This window comes from Prosopis cineraria, unplaced genomic scaffold, assembly GCF_029017545.1.
Source record: "Prosopis cineraria cultivar Desert tree isolate PC_DT_omini unplaced genomic scaffold, ASM2901754v1 PC4, whole genome shotgun sequence".
Classification (NCBI taxonomy): domain Eukaryota; kingdom Viridiplantae; phylum Streptophyta; class Magnoliopsida; order Fabales; family Fabaceae; genus Prosopis; species Prosopis cineraria.
Genome location: NW_026555335.1, coordinates 15,886,201 through 15,913,149, shown reverse-complemented (window position 1 = coordinate 15,913,149; position 26,949 = coordinate 15,886,201). Strand labels below are relative to the sequence as shown.

Sequence of the window (26,949 nt, the reverse complement as noted above, 5' to 3'; positions counted from 1 at the left end):
GTATTTTCTAGTCTTTGTGTATCAGGATTCAGGATTGGTGACTGTGACATTATAATAATGACTATTGAGTTTTAATTTACAATAAACAAGGGCAATAAAAAAAAAAAGGCGAATGAAATTACAATGAAAAAAGGGAAACAAAAACAAGAACGGGAGATAGAAGCAAGCATCCCCAGAAAACCAACACAGAGAATCATTTTCCGTTCATTTTCGAATTCTTGAATGCAAATCAAAATGATTGGAGTGGATTTTGGGGTCAAACCAGAGGTAACTTTTTGCCAGAAAGCCTCAAACTTCCAATGGTTCAGCAACTTGTTTGAGGATACTTGAAGGTTCGTATGGATCAACACCTCAAACTTCTAACTTCTCAGCAGTGTCAGGTTTTAAACGGTTTAATCGAACAGTTCCAAGAATGAACTCAGGCAGCTCTTCCTCTTCCTTTGCCTGCAAATATGGCAACCGTGAGTACTATCTATCCGCACAATATTCCTGTAGAATAATATTCTCTGAATTATAATCACTTATATTTCATCTGTTTACAGGGGTATATATACAAGATAAGAGAGGGTAGAAATAAATCTAAACTCCTAACCTCCAACTAACAACTACACTAATTACATAGTATTTACATCTTAATATCTTACCAATTCCTTCATCACTTCTTGTACTTTTAGAAGTGCATTAGAAACTGACAAGGATTTTACTGAATTGCTTTTTACAGGAAAATGGAAAAAGACAAACAGTTATTTGTGATAAAAAAGTACCTAATGAGCTTAAAGTGAGGTTTTATTAAACTACCATAAGGCGATGTTATAAGATAGTAAATATTGGGTATTAAAAAGACTGCAAGAAAAAAAAAATGGGGCAGCAAAGGTGATGATGATGTTGAGATGGATATATGGTCATATAAAAAGGAATAAGATTTGTAATGAATAATGATCATATATGAGGAAGGGTTGGCGTGACATCTATGAAAGGGAAGATGATAGAGAATTGTTGAGATACTTCATATATATACAAAGAAGGCCAAAGCATGTGCTGATTATGAGGGTTGAATATATGGTTTTTACTCTCGAAGAGAAGTAGCGGAAGACAAAAGAACACTTATGAATGTTATTGAATAAGACCTTTTGAAAAACAACATATCTAAAGAGTTGACTATTGATAGAATACAATAACACAATATGATGTGTGTGTGTGACTTTCTTTAATGAGATAAGGCTTGTTGTTATTGTCTTTTTCTGGAAAAAAATTCTCCCCTAAGCAGAATCAAAATAAAGTAGAAAATAAACTCATCAACAAAAAGCATAATTGGTGCAACTTAAAAAACATGTTTAAGTTTCTCCCTTCTTTCTCCTATGGTCTATGATCTGCTCTTATTTTATTTTTATTAACATTTTAATAAAAAAATTCTTAAATCTTTGCTAGAACATTTACAGGCAGACTCTCAAGTCTAGCACCAGGGACAGCGAAAGATGACACCACACGGCAATACTTAATCCATAAACTTTATATCTAGAGAGGCACATACCTCTATTAAAATAGCAAGGTCAACCACTAGGCTTGTAACATATCCCAGCACAAGACCAATAACACTTCTAGCTACGGACGATGACCCAATATCCACATCTATCTGCACAAACAGAAAATTGCATGACAGAGTAATTTACCCCACAATGCGGACATGGCAATGACAGCAAAATTGTTACAAACAATTTCATTATCAATGTTGACACAGGAATCTTAAAATACTAGCAATCTGCAAACATATACTTTAGAGTGAATTCTCAAGGTTCAACAACCAAAGTGATTGTAGTTGATATGGTGTAGTATATGGAAATTACGTAGGACTAATACTGGAGTTAAAGTGGCAAATGGGCAGATACTGCGACATTCAAGTCATTTGGATTTGTATGCTGTAGATGGACTAACAAAAGGATTTTGCATCCATTACCATGGTCCCATAGAAAATTAAGAGCGAAGTTTGATTTTGGAAAGAGCAGGATTGTGAAGGCTTGCATTACCAACTTATTACACTCTCAGGTAATATAGACCCATTGGTTCTTCATACAAGACCCCTTAAAAATTAATGAAACATTTGTGACTTATTTCAAAAAGTACTCTCATCCTTTTCACTTAACTTCAATAATGGCTCCCCGTCCCCCACAATGAATTATACCAATCAAAAGGGTAATTTTATAAAATTGTAATAATTTTTGACATTTAACTATTTTTAACTAATTTCCTTAATCTCATGAAAGTAGTTAAGAGGGTCTTATAAAAAGGACCAAAGGGAGTGTCATGAAATTAGACTGCAGTTTTGAAGGTGAAAGGATGCTATACAATATTTACCAAAAAAAATGATTAAATGTGCATTTTTGTGAAAGACATTAGTTTGCATCTTCTTAATTCAAGAAAGACTAACATTTTGAGGTGAAATTTGGAAATAGAATATCTAGAGGGAAGATTTATGCTAAGAGCATGATCATAAAATATGGTGCAATAATTATTTAGAAGTTAAAACGTAGAGAAATAAGCTGTTATAATAGTTCCAAAGATAAAATGGCCAAAGAACTTGATGTATGAACATACATAAGCAAAAAACACGATATTCTAAAATACTAGATAATATGAGATTACAAAATATTGCATAAATATGCATAAAACAAGAAAGTAAACTTCAAAACCTACCTTTTTCATTTTAATTTGTTTAATGATATCTGGCACAACTATCTAAAAGTCATCATAAAATCTGACAGGTAAATAGAAGTGAAAATGCTGTTGAGCAAAATAAAAAACAAAAGGAAAAAATGCCTGTGCAGATTTACCTCCAAAAAATTATCTTGTCTACAGTATTTACAAGTTACAGCTTTCGCTAAAAGGCAAGCTTTTGTTCCAACAGCCCGTTTGACCATCCAATATCCCTGTTTATTGGAAAGTGTCAGCTGCTGAATGCTTTCAGGCATCAAACAGGACATATTCCCCGGTGGTGGGAATCCCATACCTCAACTATACTAGGAATAAGTTTGAATCTTGTTTCTCTAAATGAGTCATCCCCTTCCGCGAACTTGCCCAATAAAGAATCTTTATTTACAGGTCTATCAGCTGCATAGTATAGAACTAAACTGTAGTTTGGTTTAGCTGGAACCTGAAATGAAATGCAATAAACAATTCCTTCCTTGAGAAACCTATATGTAAAGAAAAATTCTCATATTGATCACTTCAATGTGCAAACCAAGATCAAACTGGAGCTACTTTTACAGGTTTCCAAGAATGCAAATATTGTTCACTTCCTTACCTATGAGTGGATGTCAACGTCCTTCTGTTTTCTCCAACTGAACAAAATATTCATTATGCTAATTTCGACATTATTTGAGAGTAGAATGTGCTTTAACTAAACACATCAATGACCTAATTAATTAGTTCTTTTCCTCCACCAGCTTCTCCTCCCTTCTACTGTTCAAGTTGCCCTTGAAGAGAATGATATGTGGATCCATTTCATATTTTCTTGAAGAGAAGAAATTAGCAGTGGTTTGTAATGGACATTTACCATCAACTACATTCCAGATGGAAGTATCGATCTTTAAAAAGCTAGATCAGTAAAGGGATTGTGTTATGTAATTGTAACTGTCATGAATTGGCTGGGGGATCTATTACATCCCAAATCGGAGAGACTGGGGGGGGGGTTTTGAGCAGCGGGTATGCTGCACATCCCACTGAGCTAGCTTTTTAGAAAGAGGTTAATGACCTATGACATATAGATATCTTCGTTATGTGAAAAAAAGTTGGAACATTTTTTTATTTATCTTCAATTTCCCCCTAGAATTACATGATGCTTGCTCTCATCCTGAGATCCATTAGAAGACGTGTTACATGCTCCTATTTATATAGCTATTTATCATCAAAATAATCAATGATTTAGGGTACAAATGTACAATTTCCCATAGTTTTCTCCAATTACACAATTACATTAATTTTGCAGCACAAAAAACAAGAAATATAAGAACATTGATATCCATACCTGAAGATTAATGACAAGGATAAATGGAAGCTTTTTCCCAGCTTTGGACTGAAATTTGGAAGGGAGGGTTAGAACGGAGTAATGGCAACATGGATTAACAATAAGCTTTTAGGAACGGAAGATACAATAATAACAAGAAGAAGCCTTAGTCCACTACTAAACAGTCAAAATTTGAACTGCACATTATTAGTCTTACATCTGCAGCATGAATAGGAGAGACATGCATAGAGATGAAAACACCCTAACATGCAAAAGCTGTAAAGCATTAAAGAACTGAAGAAAATATTACTCTCTCTCTCTCTACCTATGTATACGTATGAACCTTACAAAGGAAGGCAGAAAGAGAGAGAATCAGAAAAGAACCAAACATGTAAAATAAGTATTCAATAGGAATTCAGATGTGCATCTGCACATATATGGGAGACACAAATCATTGATATTAAGAGAAGATTTTTCTGTAATAAATGTATAAAGAGGGTAGAAAGAGGCACAATCATATAGTAGATACAATGTTACATAATTGGCAACAATGGAGAAACCATTCAAAACTATCCTCTCTAATTCAATCTACGAACTAAAAATCAAACAATGCCAAACTGAAAGACTAGCTACAAGAACTCCAACAAGAATTGAATAATGATCCAGATATGACACTGCCCTTACATCTGCTTTCCAAAAATTTAAATTAGTTCCACACTAGGGGTGTGTTTAATTCGGTAATTATTTGATAGCTAGTAGTTTGATCCCAAAAAAAGGAAGAAAAAGAAGAAGGAAAACAAGAAAAATGCAAATTGATTGTCATTTCTGTATCTCTGTGCGTGTCTTGGGGGTGTAGGATTTGTGTGAATGTTACAAATATAAATAAAAAAGCTGTAAATCTACCTGAACTATAGACCTAGAATGCAGTGCAATTTTATCAACACTACTATCAACTTTTAACCAATCAACTGCTATGAGCTTGAGAAGAGGATCTCCTCCAACTACCTGCATGAAACACATCATACTGACATTCAGCCAGAACTAAAGGATACAAAATTCAAATGTATGTAAATGAAGAAGGCAAACAAGCACAAAAATGACAGTTTCAACCTTCATAGTTGACTGATTTTAAAGTTAAAAACAGATGTTTCAAAGTTCAAATTTGCAAAATATTCAGCAGGGTTTAAAGAAAAACTTCCTGAAACCCATGTTGCTCTTCCATTGGAACAACCGAAACCACAAGAAATTTGAAAGAGAAGCATATGTGCTACAACAACAGCATTTGTCATCTAAGAAAAAAGTTGACAAAAAGTTTTCCTTTTCCTCTTCACTCAATCAGATCAGTATCAATTTCCATTCCAAACAATAAATAGGCTGAGATTTGAGTATGGGATTAATCTTAAGAAATTCATTTCTACCATTTTTTGGAAAGATAGATTCAATCCAAATCATGTGAACATGACGGCAATGGATAAACCAAAGACTTGAACATTCAACTCACCTTAGAATTATCTTTCAAATAATTCTTCCCTCTAATCATAAATCGACTACCACTTGGAGAAGTCCAACAGTTAGTATCCTTATCATCATTTCCTAAGCGCAAAGAACCATGGAAGTGACTTGGATCAATAGGGACAGGAGTAGCATCAAGATCAAACTGAACTGTTGAATCTGGAGCTGTACAAGGAACATTCTAGTACTTTAGACTGAGATGCTGTATGAAAAGAAATAAAGAATTAAGAAAACCAGAAACTACATGTAAATACAACCAATCAATTACAAATATAAGAATGGAATGCAAGTAAAGGAGAAAAGAGAGAACATAAACTAAAAACGAAAATAACATTTCACCAAGACAGCCTTTACATCCCTTCAAGACCCTATTTATAAAAATAAACTATATTCCCAAAACTACACATCTCCCTACAATTTACCTAATTAAGCACCAATTCCCACATAACAGTATGTTTCATTTATTTTTCCAATTTCCCTTTTCTTTTTAATTCTGGGTTAGAGATCTAGATTAGTATATATATGGACTAATAAATGGAGAAATGCAAACACTTTGATCAGAAGGATTTAACTGATGGATGAGCACTTTTACATTGATCTCATTTCTGCTTATTGTTCTTTTGTCCACTTAGGATGTCCTTAACTTCATTACTGTGATTTAAGACTGATCAACTGACAAGCAAACAAATAATTAACAAAATTTATACTACAGAAATTGTTATACAGAAGAGAATAAAGCATAATTAAGGACTTAAACTGGAACATGATTCATATTAAGGGCACGAATATATGCATAAAATGCATGATTATGCTCTAAAATCTGAACATGACAAGAGGGCAAACACAGAATTGCAGTAGGATCCTTTTTCTATCAAAGGATTTTCATCAAAGAAGAAGCCAAGTTCAAAATAAGAGGATAAGGCATTCTCTTAAAGGAATCCAAAGAGAACAAAAGAACCAAAATGACAGAAGATTAAACACATCAACAAAACCAACAACAACAACAACAAAGCCTTATCTCATTAGATAGGGTCAGCCATATGGATTGTATGACACCATTGTACTTCATCATCAATTAAACTTTTGGGAATATTGTTAAATGGAGGTCTCATTTAATAACTTTCACAAGTATTTTCTTTAGTCTTCCTCTACCCCTCTTTACAAGGCTCAAGACTATCTATTCAACTTTTCTCATTGATGCTTCCCCAACTTTCTTTGTATATGTCCAAACTATCTCAAATGACTATCTACCATCTCTCCCTTAAGAGATGCTACGCCCACTTTTTCTCATATATGCTCATTTTGGATTTTATCTTTTTATGTATGACATCACATTCATCAACATTCTCATCTCTGCTACTTCAATTTTATGCTCTTGTTGCCTCTTTAAAGACCAACATTCACTACCATATAATATGGCTAGCCTTATAGTAGATCGATAAAAAACATCAACAAAACCAACCTTCCAAATATTAGAAATCTTGATAATTGGTATTATTATTGGTTTCATCAATTCTTAATTGGTTTTGTATCTGTTCTTCAACATATATGCTCTCATTCCCAACTTGCACACTCTTGTTGTAAATAAATGACATAAAATTCATCTATTGAAGATAGAATCATGCACTTAATGGACTTGGGACTATGAATATTAAAATGTTAATGCAGATTGAATAGCCCAAATAAAAAGAAATACATAGTTTCCCCTTTGCTCAGGCATATCGAAAGGAAAAGGTGACCTTCAGTTATATTCTTCTGTTTGACTCTTGCCTCCTGATAAATTGGAAAAGAAAATAAATTAAAAAACTTACAGAAAGTACAACTTTAACAGTCACCCCCAAATCAATAAGTTATTAAGAGAAGCAGGGAAACCTGATCAACATCATCATTGTCATCACTTTCTTCCTCTGACGATGAGTTAGCAGCAATTGCATCATAAAATTCATCCTGCACTATGTCTTCATATTCAGCAGTGGACATTGGACCATCAGAAAGTTTTGGATGAACAAGAGCGGTGGCATATTGTTTCTGGACTTCTGGATTAGCTCCTATGTATTCCTTCAGACCTGAATCAATTCTCTGGAATATTATTCACATGTACTTTATTTCAACAGGGAACCTTTTCATCTTGAGAAACTAATAGGGAAATCCAAAACTCCTTCAATGAAGAAATTGTTTACATAGTCAGCAATATACTCAAGCAGGTTTATTGCCAGCTACATGTTTCAGTTTCAAGGCCAAATTTAGCGCTTGCGCCTAACATTCATGTGCAGAGAACATTTTCGAAACAACTTCACACTTGTTTTTACATTTTAGAATTGAAAAATCATTACAGAATAATTTGCTTGATTTAAATAAAATGGGGTGTGCCTGGGGAATTTGGATATATTTTTATTGATCTGGTATAGAGGCTTCGGTCATAATAAAGATGCCAAAGTTCTTAGGCAATGTAGAGTTTTATCTGTTCTTTGGTGTATGTAGTTGGGAGGAAATATGTACATAACAAGGAACCTTCTGATGTGATTCCATATTTACAATTAACTGTATTCCATATGGGAATCATCAAAAATGTACTTCCTACTACATGCAGTTTCACCTCAACATAGAAAGCTTCACCTCCAAACTGGGCTAATTATTTTTAAAAAAAGTTACAATAACAAATAACAAAGTTTGATTTTAAGTAAAAACTAATATTATTATTACTTCAGCCCAGTTTGATCTATGATTTCACTATTAGCAGAATTGGTTTTCTGGAACACAATAAGCAAGAGACAGGAGCTCCTCAGACCCCTAATAAACTCCATCAAACCTGTGTGGCCTAATTAATTGATTAGATATAACTAGTTTGGACCACACTTGTGAATGTGGAAAAGGACAATAACTCAAAATTCAGAAAGATATTGGAAGCTAGAAATAGTTTAACAACTTAACCTGCCACTTGACACAATAATGCGTAAGGGATGGACTTCTCAAATTTTGAGCATTGGCTGTTCTTCCATTTGTACCAGGATGCATTGTAGATCTCTAGAGTGTGGGTGACTAGACACCTTGGGCCACTTGAACCTATCGGCGTGTTCAAATTTCTGATTTCCCATGTAGATGCTGCGTAAAATACAATACACACAAGGGTTATATTTGTCAATGCCTAAATGGTCATCTCTTCCATTTGTTTTCCTTCTAAAGAGTTCAAATGATTACATTAGCAAAGCAATTAAAATTTCCAGGGCAAAAGGAGTTTAAATGCTAGTCTATTTTCTTCACTAAAAAAGTAGTCTGATTAGGGAAAGCAACAAAGTCATTTAAACTTCCAGAATAACAATTTAAAAAGTAGGAGAAACAAATTGAGAGTCCTGACATTTAGCCTTAAATTGATCAATAATGTAGAATCTAAGGAAAGGTGGCAAATGGAGTTCCAAAGATCTTCAGATTGCAAAAATTTCAAATTTTTGTAGACTTGAAATTCCTCAAAAAGGATAAGTAGAGCATTCTAATATGGAAAAAGAAAAATATAACAATGTAATATTAGGAAGAAGAAACAGTCATCACTGCCAACCAGTGTGCTAAGATTATAGCAACGACAGAATGAACACAAATTTGAAGCACCACTATTTTACGAGATTAATTGAATTTAAATGCAAATAACTATAATGAACAATGATGCTTCAGCATAACATAATTATACGTGGTGCTCCCTGTATGACTTTGTATGTGCTTTAAACCAGAGTTTCTTTTAGTTCAGCATTTACTTGGAAAGTGCAACTATCCAAGTAGACTGAAGGGGAAGGATTAACATTGTATGTTTGACATACAAAGTTGCCACATCACCCAACCATTTAAGCTTTTTTAATTCCATTAATTTTAAAAAAGTCAACATGAAAATTCCAAATGATATGTGCTCCAGAAACAAAGTACGTTTCAATAATTATGCAAACAAATGTTTCTTACGATTAATTTTTGTGCGTCGATATCCAGATCTTGGAGGCTTTTTCTTATGTATAGCCGGAAATTGCAATATTGCTGCATGAATTAAAAAAATATAATATGTCAGAATATATCAGCCAAGTAAGTTGAAATACAACAACCTATCAACTGAATCAAGAATCTGTTAAATTTAAGGCACTATTTGGACCTTTTCTTTTTAAATATTAAGGCTACAGATAATTGAACACATTTGTAAACATCATTTCAATTCAAAAAATTAAACAAATAATTGAAGGAAAATAAGCAGTTTTTCTTCAATCTTTAACCAGTTGTCTCACACAAGAGCCCTCTAAGCATGGAGTGCAAACAGCACAGAGGTTCACTTTATGTCAAAGGGTATTTGTGCGATTCTTTTTACTGCCTCCAGCTTTATTCATTCCCAGTTTCCCTTCCAAGTTGTGACAGTCATTGTCGCTGGACTTTATCGGTAGCCTTCATTGCTATTGATACACAACTATTTTTATTTTTGTTATCATATATGGCTTTCATTGTCATTTTCCTTTCTAAGCTATGACCTTCATTATCACTGGACGCTCTCTGTGCCTATAGTTTTCATTGGAAGTACAGCATACTCTTTTGACCTTGATTTCCTGTTAGAATTTATTGTCATTAATATATTAGATATTGAATCTATTTTTTTTTTATTGTTGATTATGTGATTATTAGCTGACACTAGGAAAATTAAGCATGAGACCCGGGATCCAATCCCTTGAGTTTAGCAATTTGTTTCTTAGCATTTATTTCTTCACTGTATAAATATCTCATCTAAGCTCTTTATAAAATCATTAAAAAAAACATCCTTTTTTATTTTTGACATTTGTTGTCATTGCTATTTTCCCTTTCTAGTATGACCTTCATTTTCGATGGACATTCTCTCTATCTATAGCATTCATTCCGACTGAGGTAGCTTTAGGTCATTTATGACCTATGTGGGAATATTATGTTATTATTGTCAATAATTAGCATTTATTAGGATCTCATTAATTAGGCTTTATTAGTATTTATTAGCTTTTATCTCTCTTGATGTATATATAGGACCATTGTGTACATTAGAAATGCAATAAGATAATACAATTTTTCCTCTCTGAAAATTCCACATGGTATCAGAGCATCAGGCTCAAAATTTCAAATTAAATTAGTTTTGGAATGGCTTGAATGGGGCTGCCTGAACAGTACATGACGGCGTTTGTGTGGACAATGGTGGAGCAAGTTTTGAATCTCACCACCACCCTAGACGAACTCAGGAGGCTCTGAACGATGAAACCCAGGACTGCGGCGGTGAACGGCGGCGCGTTTAGACCACACGCGCCACCCCTGCTTACTGTGTCAGCAAGCTTCCGACGGCGCGTGGCGGCTCCATTCAGGATGCGATCTTCTTGGATGGCAACGACCTCTTGAGTCCGTGTCTCCTTTTCTAGAACCATCGCCCTTACCTTTGTCCAACATCCCACCTTCACCAACCTCTTCTCTTATGCCAAAGTTTGAGGAAAACAAGAAAATAGAGAAAGATGTGGAAAGACCACAAAAGGGGGAGTTGTTAGTTTACACTCAAAAGAAGAAAACAAAAGATTGTGAGCAACTTGTACTTGAGGCACCAAGAGAGTCAGAACCAAAGGTAGTCCCTAAAGTTGACGTACCAAAGATTGATCCATCTAGTAAGCCAAATGACTCAGAACAAAGATGTGAATCTACTAATCTTGATCTACCTATTGCCCTTCGGAAACAACCTTAGTCTTGTACTTTGCATCCGATTCAGAAGCATGTGTCATACAAGGCTCTCTCTCCTAGTTATCGAGTTTTCATCACTAATTTGGATAAAGTTGTTATTCCTAACAACATCCAAGAGGCATTGGAAATACCAGAATGGAGAAATGCAGTTATGGAGGAAATGAGAGCTTTGGAGAAAAATGAGACATGGGAGATTGTTGAAAGACCTAGAGGTAAGAAATTGGTTAGTTGAAAGAATTTACCTCCTGGGTTTGATAGAGGTAGAAATGACAAAGTATGCCGGCTGAAAAAATCACTGTATGGCTTGAAACAGTCACCTAGGGCATGGTTTGACAGATTCTCAAAGGTCCTGAAGTTAGAAGGCTACAAGCAAGGATTGTCAGATCATATGATGTTTGTTAAGGCTGAGGGAGCTAAAAAGTACATCCTCATTGTGTACGTTGATGATATAATCCTTACAGGAGATCATGTTGATGAAATAGCAAGGATAAAAACTGTCCTTAGTAAGGAATTTGAAGTTAAGGATCTTGAGAACTTGAAATATTTACTCGGGATGTAAGTTGCTAGGTCAAAACGAGGAATATATGTATCTCAAAGGAAGTATATACTTGATCTTCTCAGGGAAATTGGCATGTTGGGTTGTAAACCTAAGGAAACTCCTATTGTGGTCTCGAAAAAGAAGAGGCCACCTAAGAAAAGCGGCACTGAGGAGTTAGAAGGAGAAGACAACTTTGATAATGAAGTTGAAAAAGAAGAAGACAAGGAGAAAGAAGAAACCATTGATAAAGACAGATATCAGAGACTGGTTGGGAAGCTGATTTATTTATCCCATACAAGGCTAGATATTGCTTTTGCTGTCAGTGTAGTAAGTCAATACATGTGTGATCCAAGGAAGAGATACCTGGAAGCTGTATATAGGATTCTCAGATACCTTAAGGGTACACCTGGTAAGGGATTGTTATTCAAGAAGCATGATCAAAGGACAATTGAGATTTACATTGATGCAGACTAGGGGGGCACTTATGGAGACAGGAGATCCACCTCTGGTTATTGTTCATTTGTGTGGGGAAACTTAGTAACCTAGAAAAGTCAAAAGCAAAGAGTTGTATCCAAAAGCAGTGCTGAATCAATATTGAGAGCATTAGCTCAAGGAATTACAGAAGAACTATGGATAAGAAGGGTCATGGAAGAAATACAAGTCAGAGTTGATCCACCAATAAAATTGTATTGTGATAATAAGGCTACTATAAGCATGGCATTGAATCCTGTACAGCATGAGAGATCTAAACATGTTGAAGTGGATAGACATTTTATTAGAGAGAAAGTAGAAGGAGGTATTGTATGTCTAACATACCTACCTACAAAGTTACAAGCTGCGGATGTACTAACCAAGGGATTACCAAGCTTGCATTGCAAAATTGTATAAGCAAGTTGGACATGATTAGCATCTATGATCCAACTTGAGGGGGAGTGTGGGAATATTATGTTATTATTGTGAATAATTAGCATTTATTAGGATCTCATTAATTAGGTTTTATTAGTATTTATTAGCTTTTATCTCTCTTAATGTATATATATAGGACCAGTGTGTACATTAGAAATGCAATGATATAATACAATTTTTCCTCTCTGAAAATTCCACAACCTACAGTAGCCAAGACCTTCATCATCGTTAGGCATTCTTCTTACTATCTATAGTTTCCATTGATACTAGGACAGAACCTTTCTCATTGGTGGCCTTCATTGACATGCTTCCTTGGGTGCACTGTAACATTTTGAATCATTAACATTTATTTGGGAAATTTTCAATAACCATACAAAGATAAATTATTGAAAAAAAAAGTTTTTAGAGGATTTTTTGGAAAATACAAGGAAGGCCTTTGGAAAAATGGTTTGAAACATTGGAAAACACACAAAGTACCAATACTCTACGTTGTATCACTGTATGTGCTGGAAACTTTCATATTGCAACACAATACAATATAGCTTTATGCACTGGATTTTGGGAAGATCTGAAGCTTGAAATTGTAAAATAAAAAGAGTTAGGTTTTCAGGCAAAGGTTATGTTGGAGAGCTAGGAGAGCATCTCTTGGTCATATTCCAATCAATTCCCAACATTTTCACCTAGAATTGCACACCAAATTTGATTCTCTTCATCTCCTCTACATTTTGATGGAGAAAAAAAAGTTTAATAATGGTTGTCACAAAACCCTGGGTCAAGAAACTGGGTTTTTGTAGAGATTTGAGGTGTACTGATTAGAGGAATCTTCTATCCAGTATGGATAAGAAATAACTCTTTAATTATGTACGTATGCCCTTTATGCCCTAACGTGACCATTTTGATAGGTTGATGATTTATCGCTTCTTTTTTTTTTCCTAAATAGATTTATGGCTTTTGCGTGTGAAAAAATTGGAGGAAAGAGAAATTATCCGAATTAATGGGTTCAAAATACTTCATTTAACTCCATGTGGCATTTAAGAACATCAAGTAAAGTATATATTGATGAACTGTGAGATTTAGAGTTTATGGGTTATAGCAAAAAATTATGTTATAAATGTTAAGGACTCCTAGAGTGTTCTTAGGAACCCCTGACGATTCAAGAACCATGGGTAAGTGTTATGTAAGTTTAACCATTGTAGCTATGTGATTTTGTTTAATATGTGGCTTAATTGATGTTTGGATAGGAATTGTGAGAAGCATATATCAGACACTCTCATGATAGTTGAGAGCTTTGTGTGTTGTGGTTGAGGTGATCAGAGTCTGTTTCCATTCATGCATGTTGTTGTCATTTGCATGGCCTGATGTAAATATACCATGCTTGTTTTGATCTGACCATCTTACATTGAGGACCTTGTGGTTGTTTGATTGAGATGTTTGTGTTTACATATACTCCTTTCAGACCATAATATAGGGTATTTTCTAGAAACTCCAGTTGGTCCAAAATATAAGTCATTGGATAGGTTTGATATATATTTTTCCAGTTACACCCTTGCTTTATTGTACTCCACTCAAGTAATTAATGAGGATATTTTGAATAAGTTAAATGTTCTATTTATTCCACTCAAGGGCACAACTAGAAAGATATGAAAATTTTTAGAAAATAAGATTTTAACCAACTATTTTTGAAAAATGTAAATTAGTTAATGATGACTTATATTGTGGTGTGGAAGGGGGTATTTGTGTTTACATATAAGCATGTAGACCTCACAATTGTGTTCTGGCCCCAAGAGAGAATGTGAACCTCACAGTTGTATTCTACCCACCATACTACTTGGCCACTTCTTACTTCAAAACATCAAATATGGTTGGAGAAATATATTCTGCTATATGCATGGTTATGAAAAACATGTCATATCATGCCCTGGCTTTTTGCTTGTTGCTTTGGTAATTATGATTGGAACTTTTGCCATTGGTTACTAGGATTTATTATTTACATCTCAACTCTATTGATCAATATTTTTAAGTGAATGTTTTAGCTTTGGGAAGAATTAGCCACCAAAGAATGGGGTCTAGAAGAGCAGCCCCAAGAGAGAGATACTGAATTCTTAAGCTCTTTGATGTTAAGGCCGAGTGTCAAGTGCTAGTTTTATGAATATCCTAATCAAAGGACTCTAGTATTAATCATTGTATGCTTTAAATGTTATGATGGATGGAATATTGACATTCTGGATATTGAGCTAAATTCAAATAAATGGGTGTTTCAACTATGATTTATGAATGAGAATGCTTGATTCTGCATAATGCTGGATGCAAGGGGTTGCACCTTTGGAATTTTGGTTATCGTTCACAGGCTAGCATGGATGCGGGTCTTAATTTGATCTTGTACTAATGTGTTGTATATTGTTGATTTTCTAGAGTTACCGGAGGGTGGTCAGTTTGAGGGTCTTGAAGGTTGATTTCATTGTAATCATTTAAAAATTCTAATTTTTCCTATTTTTGGATTATGTAACATAAGGAAGAACTTATATAGTGTTTGTGGTCAGTGCTCACACACACACATCCATGGTTTACATGACCAATTTCCAAATATGTGAAAATTTTCATGGAATAATATTATTAATCAGAAGAAAGCATGCAGCTCTATGCTAGGCGGACCAAGACATCACACTTAAATAGCCTAGGCTGGAGCACTAGTTAGCACGAAGACCATGCTCCAGAAATAGAAGGAAAATAATAAAACTAAATTCCCTTAATTCCTAACATCTCTAAAGACAAGAAAGGATGGAAAATAATATAATTAAATAAAAAAACGACTGTGCTGGAAGTCTAGACTTAAAGTGGCAGATTTTATTTGTAATAGTTGGCTTCAGATCTGGAAGATATTCCAGATTTGGTCCAATCATTAAATGAGTCAAGTCACCCTCATTATTTCCATATTTCGAACCCCAACAATTTCTAATAGGACCCAAATCAGTATCACAACAAAACAGCAACCCAATGACAGAAACAACAATAAATGAGGGGAAAATGCTGAGGTTTTTGATATTAATAGAATGAGAGAAACCGAATCAGAGTTACAAGTCTTCCTCTGATTCTGGCCAAAACCCTATCTCCCCTAAATGATCACAAAAGTAACAACAACACGAGTTACAAACCTCACAAAAGAAGGTTCACTCTTTCTGGCATTCGAGAGGCCAGTCTCTCCTTACCAATCCCTTACAAAAGACCTATCCCCTCTCAATACAAGCAAAACATTAATACAACCCACAGCATGGCTTCCCCATAGCCCATACTGCCCAAAAGATTTTAATCATAGCAGAAGATCATCAGTTACTGTTCCTTATGGCTAGGGACCGAAAGGTAAGTCTCTGGACCAGTCAAACTATTTCTATTAGAGTCATTAGCCCCCTTTGACTTCCTCTGGTATGTCTTGGAGAAATAACGGGCACTATCAATTTCCTTTAGATCTCTCTATTAAATCCTAGTTTCCGTGTTAATGACCAACAAAATGCTTACCAAGGGATTACTTAGTATTGTCTTTCAGCACTTAATCATCATGGAAAATCATTTATTACCTCGGAGAATTAGAAGTATTAGAATTATAAATAAATAATTACTCTGGTTCCTTCTATTATAGTTATTTCATTATTCCCTAATGCCCCTAATACTGATTTTGTCTCCTTAAATAGTCTTTTGTATCTATAAATACCCTTGTTTTTAGCCTCGTTCAATACAATGGAAGAGTTTCAAACACATTCTTACTAGTAGTACCAAATTGCCGGACTGAAGAACAGACAATCAACATGCATGAAATCAAAGATCGAAAAGAAAGTCTTCTGGAGCACCATTTTTTTGGCTCAAATTTCTGTTGTGCTATTTTGTCTGTTTAAAAATCAATAGACAAATAAAAGGACAACAAAACTGTAAGCAAAAGCAAAGGAACAATTTTTGAGGATGACAGGGAGCTTTAAGCACATAATCACAGTAGTCATATTCTTTTTTAAAAAAAAAAAAAAAACACACAGTAATCATATTCTTTCTCATTTTATTAAAATAAAATCTCATTCTTACTGTAGGTTCCATCTTGTCCACGAAACCATTGCCTAGAGAAGATAAAATCTCGCTTTGACTGCCACCTGAAGTTCAAATAATGAAGTATAAATGAATATTTTCCATTTAAGAAGTCAACTAGGGAGTGGGAGATAAGGCAGAAAGGTGATGAATTCCATGAAATCATAGCTATTTAAATCTCTAACATCTCAATTGAGATAGCTAAAGCACAAGCCACGAAAAAATTAATTAAAAAATGCACAAGTTCACACATGCCAAACGTGAAGAATTATAAGGAAAGGAGGTCATCAATAGGAAAGTCAAATTAGCTGGTGAACATAAATCTGTTTTTCTAAAACAATCACCTTAAACTAGTGAGAAGTTACCAAGTAACACTAAGGCTACTAATAATGAATTTTTTTGAAGTAGAGAAGTTATATAAGCTTAGCTCTCCTGTTGCTAGTAATACTTGAAGCATTGAAATTGACAAAAACAATTATTACCGAGTAAGATATTTCGGATCATATGTACCATAAACCACGTCATAATGTCCATCATAAGTATCTATCAGCTCTAAGTCACCCATCAACATATCCCATCTGCAATAGAACAGACACAAGTTTTTATTTGACATCAATGCTGATGAGCACTTCTTATGGCCAACTTACTCATATCTTTGTTGTTGATCAGTGTTTAAAAGCACTTCAAAAACAGTATCTGCGGATGCATCAATGTTACCAACAGACTTTACAAGGACGCCCTTACCATTCTACAAAGCATAAAAAGAATGTCAAAGAAGAAACCAGAAATACTTATTAAATCAGAGTTCCTTTCAATTCTTGTAATTACAGGATCAATATCTTCAAAAATGGAGAAAAATGAGAAATGAAGCCGCATCATGAGCACATGAAGATATGTTAACTATATGAAACAATAATCATTATATAATTCGCTATTCGCTATTACAAAAGTAAAGGATTTTGGGTTTGCACAGACACACAATCCTATTGACAATGTTTTCCAATTAACATCAATGCAAGAAGAAAGCCGCTTTGTTTTTCTCATAATGGACACATATTCGAACAAATGTTTCCTTTTTTACCACTAAAAAATAAAGGATAAAGGGGCAAAAATACCCAAAAAGTCATCGACCAGGAGCACCCAGTAGTCTAAGGTGAGAAAAAGTGTACGAGTGTCCATGTAGTTATTTTTTTTATGTATCTATGACCAAACCATTACTATAGTATAATGGTCAACGTCTTTGTGACAATTATACTATAGTAATGGTTTGGTCACAAATACACCGAAAAAATAACTTTATGAACACTCATACACTTCTCCTCACTTTAGGCTACTGGATGCTCCTGGCCGATGATTTCTTAAGTATTTTTGCTCCTTTGCCCAAAATAAATTAATACAAAAACAGAATTTGTGAAATAGTAACCCACTCATGATAAATTTTTTGTGCCGTTGAAACAATTTTAAAAATCTTTAAGTAAATTAGAAATTAAATCATGTAAGCTCATAATATGGTAATAAAAAAAACCTCACTAAATCAACCATTCAATTAGAAGATTGGCCAGAACTTTCAACCATAATTGTCTTGGCAACATAGTAAATTGGAGACCTAGGCACTGAGGCCTAACTGCAATCAAATAGTGAATCGAAGACTCTCAACAATTCAAAGAAAATAATTTGCATCTCACGGAAAAAATATGTCCTCCATCTCTTGATGGAGACTAGAAAGCTTGGTTGTGAACCGAGTGATACTCCTATAGAAGTAAGAAAGAAGTAGACAAAGGCAGGTTGGTTAACAAGGAAAGATACCAGAGTTTGGTGAGAAAACTGGTGCACTCGTCAAATAAAAGGTCAGATATTGCCTTTGCTGCGAGTGTTATGAATATATGCACTCACCCAAGAAAATTCATCTATAGGCTATGTATAGAATAGTAAGGTACTTAAAGGGTTCCCTAGGAAAAGGGATTACTATTTAAAAAGGGAGGACAAGCCAATAAAGAAGTATATATATGCTGATAGGATAGTTCCAGATAGGATAGAAGATCTATAACCAGGTATTTGTACCTTTATGGGGAAATTTAGTCACTTGGAGGGGAAAAAAACAAGATTTGGTAGCAAGGAGCAGCATAGAAGTTGAGTTTAGAGTTGTGGCTCACAGGATATGTGAAGGCTTGTGACTGCAAAGACTCCTAGAAGAACTACAGATTAGTACGGAATTACCTTCTTTTTTTTTCCCCTTTGCCAACAGGTATGAAATTACCTATTAAACTCTATTGTGATAACAAGGTAGCCATAAGTATATCTCACAATCCAGTTCAAAATAATAAAACAAAACATGTTGAAGTATATAGACATTTCACCAAGGAAAAGATTGAAAGTGGAATGGAATGCTCAACATACATCCCAACGAAGAAACAAGTTGCCAATGTTCTCACCAAGGGACTTTCAGAAAAGAGTTTTGATAAATGTGTAAACAATTTGGACATGATTAATATCTGTGATTCAGCTTTAGGGGGAGTGTAATAAATAAGAATTTATGACATTTATTTATCTTTTATAGGATACTGAGTAGATGATGACTGTACAAGAAATATTGCATTTATCGTAAATATTTACTTTTGCTGTGTAAATACCCTTTCACTGCATAATTCATGTCAATCAATGAAATCTAAGCCTCTCAAATCCACAATAATATTTACAAAGCTAATGCAATGTGATTCTAATGGTGTTTATGTACCCACGTTCATGCAAATGGTCATTTTGTGAATCAAATTTTTTTGCAATCATAATGCTATTTATTATCGACAATTAATAGTGATTGTTTTATTTTAGATAGTTGAACAATATTTTTGCACATTAAGGTAGCTAAAAGTGAATATTTTAATAATTTGTATCAAGTACATGTAGAAAAATACTATTTTATTGATAAAAAAATAAATAACAGAAATTTTAATATATTTTTATATTAGGAGGGTACTGTGGTCCAATTAAACATAAATGTCCATTCCTTTCCATAACATACCAAACATGATTATCTCATTTCATCAAACCTTATTCTCCTTATATTCATTCTCATCTTATTCCCGACATTTCAAGAACCAAATGGCCCATAGTTTATGATTCAAGTACAAAGAAACACTTTCCTCCATGTCCTCTAGCATTTATATCTAACTATTCCTGCTTTTCGAATCTTGATAGTTTAATCATCAATCAATTGATTTTATATGCTACATGAGTGTTTTTGTTTGCCATGAGAATAAATATTAGTACAAGAGACACTGGAGAAATTGCAACTTCTCCATTAAAAACAAAAGGTTAAAAAGAGAGATGTCGCAAACACACATCACTCGCGTCCCAAAAAGAAGTTATAGTCCAATCACCATCAAACAATGTATGCTTACAAGCAAACAAATATTTGCGCAAAGAAGTATAGGGAAATAAATAAAGTTTGAGAGAAGCAAGCATTCTCACAACTCTTTCCACAGTACATGCATGAATAATGAAAAGCTAACTAGATTTCAGGAAATTTGCAGAAAATCGGTGCCAACAAGAAGTATTATATAAGTGCGTACCTTGTAACCAGAAACATCCTCAAAAATCCTAATACCTGAAACCACAACAAAAACCGTCTTCAACAATACAGATAGACACGAATGCAAATTGTACAAACATGACTAATATTAGCAAGATTTACAATTTTTAACAATAATGACAACAAAAGAACTATATTTTGTACTGATGTAACAAACTTTACACCTTAACTACTTAGGCTGCCTTCTCCTTAATAGATATAAGTAAATACTTTTTCCCTACCAGTGTTTCTTCGTTTTTTTCAATAAAAGAAAACTTTTTTAAGGTAATGAAAATAACAGAGAGGGAACGCATAAGTACCCATGGATACTTGTAGGAAAGAAACAACTTGATTAATAGGAAAGGATCAGGAATTCCACAAATATCAACACCCATTCATATCCAGAAGTACATGTTATCACGAAAATTTTTCAAAATTAATAACAAAGAAAACTGAAATTGAGTCTTTTGCCTTTGCAGCAGAAAGAAAGATTGGATTGGGAAGAGCAAACAAAACATGAAATAGAGGATGAACAAGTCTATTAAAAAAATTATGCTTCTAGCCAATTTGACTGTGCTCTTAATTTAGACTTTGCTAATAATTTAAAAAAAATGTCTTCTTGATGCCTTAAATTATAGAGTTTGGTCATGTCAAGAATCAAGCAGCAAATTATTCCTTGTCAATAGGCTGAAAGTATGCTTTTGCATCAGATGAAAATTACCATCCATAGTTCGAATACATTTCCACTGATGTGCTTCAAATGCATCACCACTTTCCGCATCAAATCCATCTAAGCCACATGCTGTCATTGATGATTGACGCAAGAGTGTCTCTGGACCTTTAAGAGAGACAGAGAAACAATTAATGTTTATCAGTATAAAATAATAATGAGATGTGTACACAAGGAAGAAAAACACTAACGCAGTTAATACATCAACAATCAGGGGAAAGAAAGTATTTCTTGCAAAATTATAACATACATTGATACATTTTTCAGTATCACAGTATTAGAACTACTTCTCCAAACGTTCTGGTGCGTACCAATACGACACTGTAACTTTAGTTCCTTTTGAAACTGGAAACAAAATAGACACTCCACCACGCTCAGCTTACCACGCAATGGAAATGAAATCTAAAGTGGTCTTTGAATTAATTTTTCAACATAGAAAATTGTAAAAAAAGTTTGATTAAGTCTCCATGGGGAGGACTGGTAACAAAGCAGAACCATTAATCAAAGTGAGGATTCAAACCCTTGCACATGAAGGATACAAAGGCTCGGGAAACCTTCAAACAGCTGATCCAACCCATTTGGTCAATCAATAAGTCTTTTGATGCCTCAAAACACCTCATATTACGGTAAAACCATAGTTCTCCAAACCAAAATAGATCAGCCAGCTCAATCAAAAATTTGGCAAACCAAGTCCTAGTCTATTTTGATTGGCCCAAAAAGTTTATCAAATAGGTCAAAAATCAATTGAACTAGTCAAAATTGGACTACTCAACCAGTTTTCAACTGGTTCTAACTCTAAATTCTTCAAAAAATGGAATAAGTTTGAAGGTTTGATGGCATTCGTAACTACCTGATAACTTTGAACATAAAACCACTCATTTTGATACATGTTTATGAGATATGTGCTTTGAAAAAAAAAAAAAAACACGACATAGATTTACAGACAGAAACAGGAGAAAAAAATGGTGGCGTAGTATATTAAATTAAAAAAAATGTAATCTTTCTTTATTTGAGGCATTTTTTGAGACTGATATGATGCAAAAGCCACAAACAAATTGACCTACTTATTTTTCCCAAAAATGCAAGTTTAGAGCTTGTTTGGTTCTGTTTTCCTTAAAACAATTTTATAGAATAGTTTTTCAGATCAAGTTTTGGGAACAAAAAAATTAAAAAAATTATGTGTGAATCATTATTTTAAAAAACATCAAAATTGGTGAAATAAAGGGTGAAAGAATAATAATTTAGTTTCTTTTTAATAATTTACTTTATTAACATATTTTTCATTAATGAAAGCATAATATTTTCTTCCTTTTCTCTAGTTTTACAAAACAAAAAGTAACAAAACATCTAAAAGATGCTCTGGTTTTTTAGTTCATCAGAACAACTTTTAACTTTTTTATTTTTTAGATCAAATAACAGAAAACACATTTTAAAATATATTTTTTCATGATTTTATTTTCTAGAACAAAAAACTATTCTAAAAATAGGTAATCAAACAAAGCCTTAATGTCTTAATCTTGATTTTTCTCTTTTTAACTTTAAATAAATACTTTCCATCTTTCTCTTTAATGAATTTGACAATGATATTCAGGAGGGGCCTGGCAAGGACCTTGACCACAAGCAATTAATAATTAGTAAAATGTATTTATAAATATTGGATAAAATTATAACATGACCCCTAAAAATTATTTTAATCCCTATATTTTTTCTAGATATTCCTATTAAATAAAATTAAAAATATATATTTAATAACCATTATCTACTATAAGTTGACCACAATCAGTCTCAGACCATTACATAGTGAACTAATACTTCTATTAGTTTAATGACAACTCTACTTTTAAAAACATTGATTAAAACTCGTTTAAGAATTTACCTTGGCCAATTCTTATAAGCTTCCTCAATCCATAAGCATACCTCCTAACTCTAGGCCGGTGTCCTTCAAGATTGATCCTTCCACAACATGACGAATGAGAATATAAACACGCTGCTAATGGTTGCTAATTTGTATGGTAGATGTGGAAAAATGATTGTTAATGCTGAACGATAAGAAACATGAAGAAAGAGAGAAACATTGTTTTCTTGAATAAATGTTTTGATATATTACAAATGTGATGAAGGCCTCTATTTATAGGCCTAAGATAATGTTTGAATTGAGACTATGAAAGTGGATTGCAGACAATGTTTGAATGAAGATTTCAGCTTCTAGAAGTAATAGAAACTCAACGGAATTAAAAATATTAAGTTTCAGAAGATTCAGGGGCATATGGTGATATATCAGTGGCACAAAAACTCAAGCTTAAAGATAATGGCTTCTGTAAAGTGCACAATCTTGAAAAAGGCAAAAGAGCTTGAAGAGGAAGGGCAAGATGATGAAACAGGGCATTAAGCTTCGATACAATGTTGAATGATCAGAAAAATGAAAGCAGAGAGAAACATTCTTTTCTTCTATGAATGTTATGGTATATTACAAGTGTGGTGGAGGCCTCTGTTTATTGGCGTAAGAACAGAACAATAAGACTACATAAATGCCCCTAGCACTAAGAGGAATGTATAATAGTGCCCTTAAGAGCTACCTTATCTACAATAGCCAAAAGTCAGAAATTTACTGCTTCCACATCAGCCATTCACCAGCAGTGTTTGCAGAAAAGTATACTTAAAACTAGTGTTATTCTATCAAATATATGAATCAATGCATCTAAGGTGAAAAATTTGGCATACTCGGTCTCCATGCTTAGTTTCTCTCTGGCACTGCTTGCTCGCGTCATCTCATGCTCAGCCTATGAAGGGCAAAAGATTAGTAGTCTAAATATAAGAATAATAGGCTATAAATAAATTTAGTTCCATCACAATCAGCCTTAAATTGTAACATTCATGAATAAATAACTGTGAAACTTTCACACCATAATCATAAGCTTTCGGATATATATTCTCATACCTTCTGCTTAGCATGATCAAATGCATCTATCCATCTTTGAGCTTCCTCAGCTGCAGCGCAAGCAATCTTACAAAAAGGTATATATGTAAGAAGTTATTTCTATATTGAACAGAGAAAACCATAACGATGATTGTTAAATCGTTGAATTCAGTAACTATTTTCAAACCTTTCATCCCAAAAATCTCAAGTGCAAGCCTATTCTGCAATTCAATTCTGCCAAACTTGTCTTGAGCATTACGTCTTAGTAAGAGTAGACAATTCACTACTGAAGTAGGACAATTCAGATTTAATATTCCATAAAATGGATTCTTTTCATTCTTTCAGTACTGTAATTTTGAAATGTTTAGATTAAATTTTCAATTGTATCGTTTTAATTATTTAAATTTTTGTAATTTAAAATTTCAAAAGGTTTCTATAAATATTAAATACAATCGGAGGGTCCAAAACAAAAGGGGAGGAGAGGTGCAGTGGAAAGAATCCATGAGTCTTCATAACCAACAAAAGAAATAATTCAAAGCTATAACTTACTTCTCCCTTCTTTGCCTCATCTAACCGATTGTAAAATCGAAGAACATAAAGATCCTGGGGAATATACAAAATATTTAGCTTGCGCCAAATTAAAAGATAATCAACTACGTATGTAATAAAAAAGTTACGAGTTGATCTTACAGAAAATATTCCAACAAAATCTGATCAGGGAAAAAAAGAGAGAGAGAAAATATTCCAACAAAATTAATGCTGAATCAGTTTAATTGAGTGAACAGAGAGATCCATATTTTACCCCATTATTGACCTTCCGGCGCCCTAAATCCTCCACCATTAGTGTGGGCCCTATGACTCCTCGCCTAATGGGTTTCTAACACAGGAAAATATTAACATACACAAATAAACATAACCGTGAGAGAAAGTACGGGGCGAATAGAGACAAAGAAATTATAGAAAGAAAAAAAGCAACAGAAAAAAATAGCACTAAAACCACACTTATTTTAAAAAAAATAGTTAAACCGTTTTACAAGATATTGGAAACCTAGCAAGCCTGCATCTTAAATAACAAGCTACAATTGCCTTCAGACTCAACCATTTTAAACGAAGTGGCTAGAAACAACAATAGAAAAAAATTACCATTTGATATTCCCCGCACTAAGCAAACTTAAGGAATTCAACTCAGTACTAAATTCTACTAAAAAGGGTTCCACTGTTTTTGCCCATTTTGATGAACAAAGGCTACCACTTCAAACAGCAACATTATATTCTCCAAAATATTTAATGGTGTAAACAGATCAAACCAATCGAAGATTCCCAAAGCTTGTGTTTGCAGGATAGATTGTGTGCATAATAAACACATCTGATCTTGTGTCACCTGAGAAAAGTAGGCCTCAAATTCATATCAGCATCATCTTGAATAGTAAATGCCTCTTAACCAGGTCAGTGTTTGAGACTATCTTGTAGCCTTGTGCTCAACTTCTAGTCTTCGACTATGTAGTGTGTTTCATAAAAGGAACATGAGCATAACTAATCGTCAGCTCCGTTCGTTATTTGGCAGTATCTTGGTTCCTCAGCTTTCTCTCTCAGTGTACGTAATGAAAAGAGAGGGGATAACTAATTTAGATCAATTTCATAAGACGGAAAACCTGAACGAAAAGTATGAATGGAGTACGTTTATAAATGTAAATATTGTCTAGCATGTGAAAGAGTCACTATATCACACTGTTATCCTATTCCTTGGTGACCCTTGAATTTTGTGACTTCGAGCCACGGCTAATGACGGATAAGGTGCTCAGTTTAGTTAAGAACTTGAGGCCACAAATCTAGGACAGGAGTGTTACATGAAGACATCCTATCCGTCTCTGCAGTGCCTTCAGCAAAGAAGAAGCAAATGTCGTTTTAAGCAATAGAAGCATAAGTTCTTCCCCATATTACTAAGCTGTGTACAAGCTTTGTTAACCTATTGGATTGACAATGAGCCAGCTAGTAGATTCCAACCATCATGGCTTTCCACTCACTAAATATCCCAGAAATCCTCACAATGTCTGAATCCTCGTTAGATTGACGACACAATTAAACAACACCCCATTTATGATTTAATTTCAATTTCAACATCGCTCGGATTCAACATTCTACCGCCCTCCATTAGAACTTGAAGAAAAAAAAAGGATAAAGGGGGGAGAAAGATATTCAAAAAGGAAAACGACCCGGGAGGAAAAAGAAACATACAATGCCAGGATTCTCGTGGGGGTCACGTTTGTACATTGATACATACTTGCCCCTGATGAAGAGGAAGCGGAGGTGACGGTAATCGTGGCCGATGGAATTGGTGCCCAAGTGATAAACCCAACCAAAAAACTCAAATGAATTCTTCTCTTCGCTGCCTCCTCCGACGATGGTGGTGCTACGCTCAAAAGAAGGCTTGCCCGATGGCGATGACAATGACGATGATGCGTCCATCCTCTAGGCTTCCTCTCGCAAAGCGAATCCAGGAAGCTACGATGAATCAGACACGAAGACAACGCAAGGTTCTGGACAATGCAGGAGAGGGAAGCACCACTTCTATTTCCGTCGATTTCTCCGCAACAATGGTAATGCCTCATCTTCTTCTTGTGCTCAAACGTACATGGTTTCAAACGTAGCATGGCCAGGGTCGCACTCAACCTCCAGTTTCAGAGAGATTTTTTATGTAATTTATTTTTAAAAAATAAAAATGACTCAGTCAATCGATTTCAAGCAGGTTAGGCTACATTTCCACGGACAATAATAAATAATTTTGATAACTAAATGAATGAATAAGTATATCAGCCAATCAGGAATAAGCTGAAATTTCAAGGGAAAATTATCTGTGAACATGAAGTGCAGAAATTAAACTATTTACTTTTAAAGACTAAGTTCAAGTATTTATTACTCAAATTATGAAAATATGCAAATTTTCAAATATAGTTCAAGCATTATAAATAATTCTTGATTTTGGATTTGGTTCTTATAAAAA

General features: G+C 34.1%; 1 protein-coding gene across 5 annotated transcripts; it reads right to left on the bottom strand.

The window, feature by feature from the left end:
* Positions 1 to 69: 69 nt before the first annotated feature.
* On the bottom strand, positions 70 to 26,557 carry LOC129309674 (protein ENHANCED DISEASE RESISTANCE 2). 5 transcript variants are annotated; one of them, XM_054951334.1, is made up of 22 exons: positions 26,184 to 26,557; positions 24,751 to 24,825; positions 24,498 to 24,551; positions 23,970 to 24,035; positions 23,753 to 23,811; positions 22,908 to 22,984; positions 21,023 to 21,139; positions 20,303 to 20,337; positions 17,381 to 17,481; positions 17,216 to 17,311; positions 16,734 to 16,798; positions 9,458 to 9,529; positions 8,444 to 8,614; positions 7,385 to 7,578; positions 7,252 to 7,285; positions 5,502 to 5,677; positions 4,904 to 5,005; positions 4,022 to 4,069; positions 3,005 to 3,148; positions 2,829 to 2,924; positions 1,532 to 1,633; positions 70 to 444 (listed from the first exon to the last, which is right to left on the bottom strand). In XM_054951334.1, the coding sequence occupies exons 1-22, from the start codon at positions 26,412 to 26,414 to the stop codon at positions 352 to 354; spliced, it is 2,208 nt and encodes a 735-aa protein (XP_054807309.1). In that variant the 5' UTR covers positions 26,415 to 26,557; the 3' UTR covers positions 70 to 351. The 5 variants fall into 5 exon arrangements, with proteins under 5 accessions (XP_054807309.1, XP_054807312.1, XP_054807313.1 ...); XM_054951337.1 differs by lacking the exon at positions 26,184 to 26,557 and having other exon boundaries at positions 24,136 to 24,551; positions 24,751 to 24,797; XM_054951338.1 differs by lacking the exons at positions 24,751 to 24,825; positions 26,184 to 26,557 and adding an exon at positions 24,136 to 24,234 and having other exon boundaries at positions 24,498 to 24,531.
* Between the last annotated feature and the right edge of the window lie 392 nt (positions 26,558 to 26,949).

Excerpts from the sequence above, each read along its gene's own strand:
- LOC129309674 (XM_054951334.1), bottom strand. The coding sequence starts at position 26,414 with ATGGACGCATCATCGTCATTGTCATCGCCATCGGGCAAGCCTTCTTTT. Across the intron at positions 8,615-9,457 it reads TCGACGCACAAAAATTAATC|CATCTACATGGGAAATCAGA; the intron begins GTAAGAAACATT and ends TATTTTACGCAG. Across the intron at positions 5,678-7,251 it reads ACAGAAGAATATAACTGAAG|CTCCAGATTCAACAGTTCAG; the intron begins GTCACCTTTTCC and ends TTCCTTGTACAG.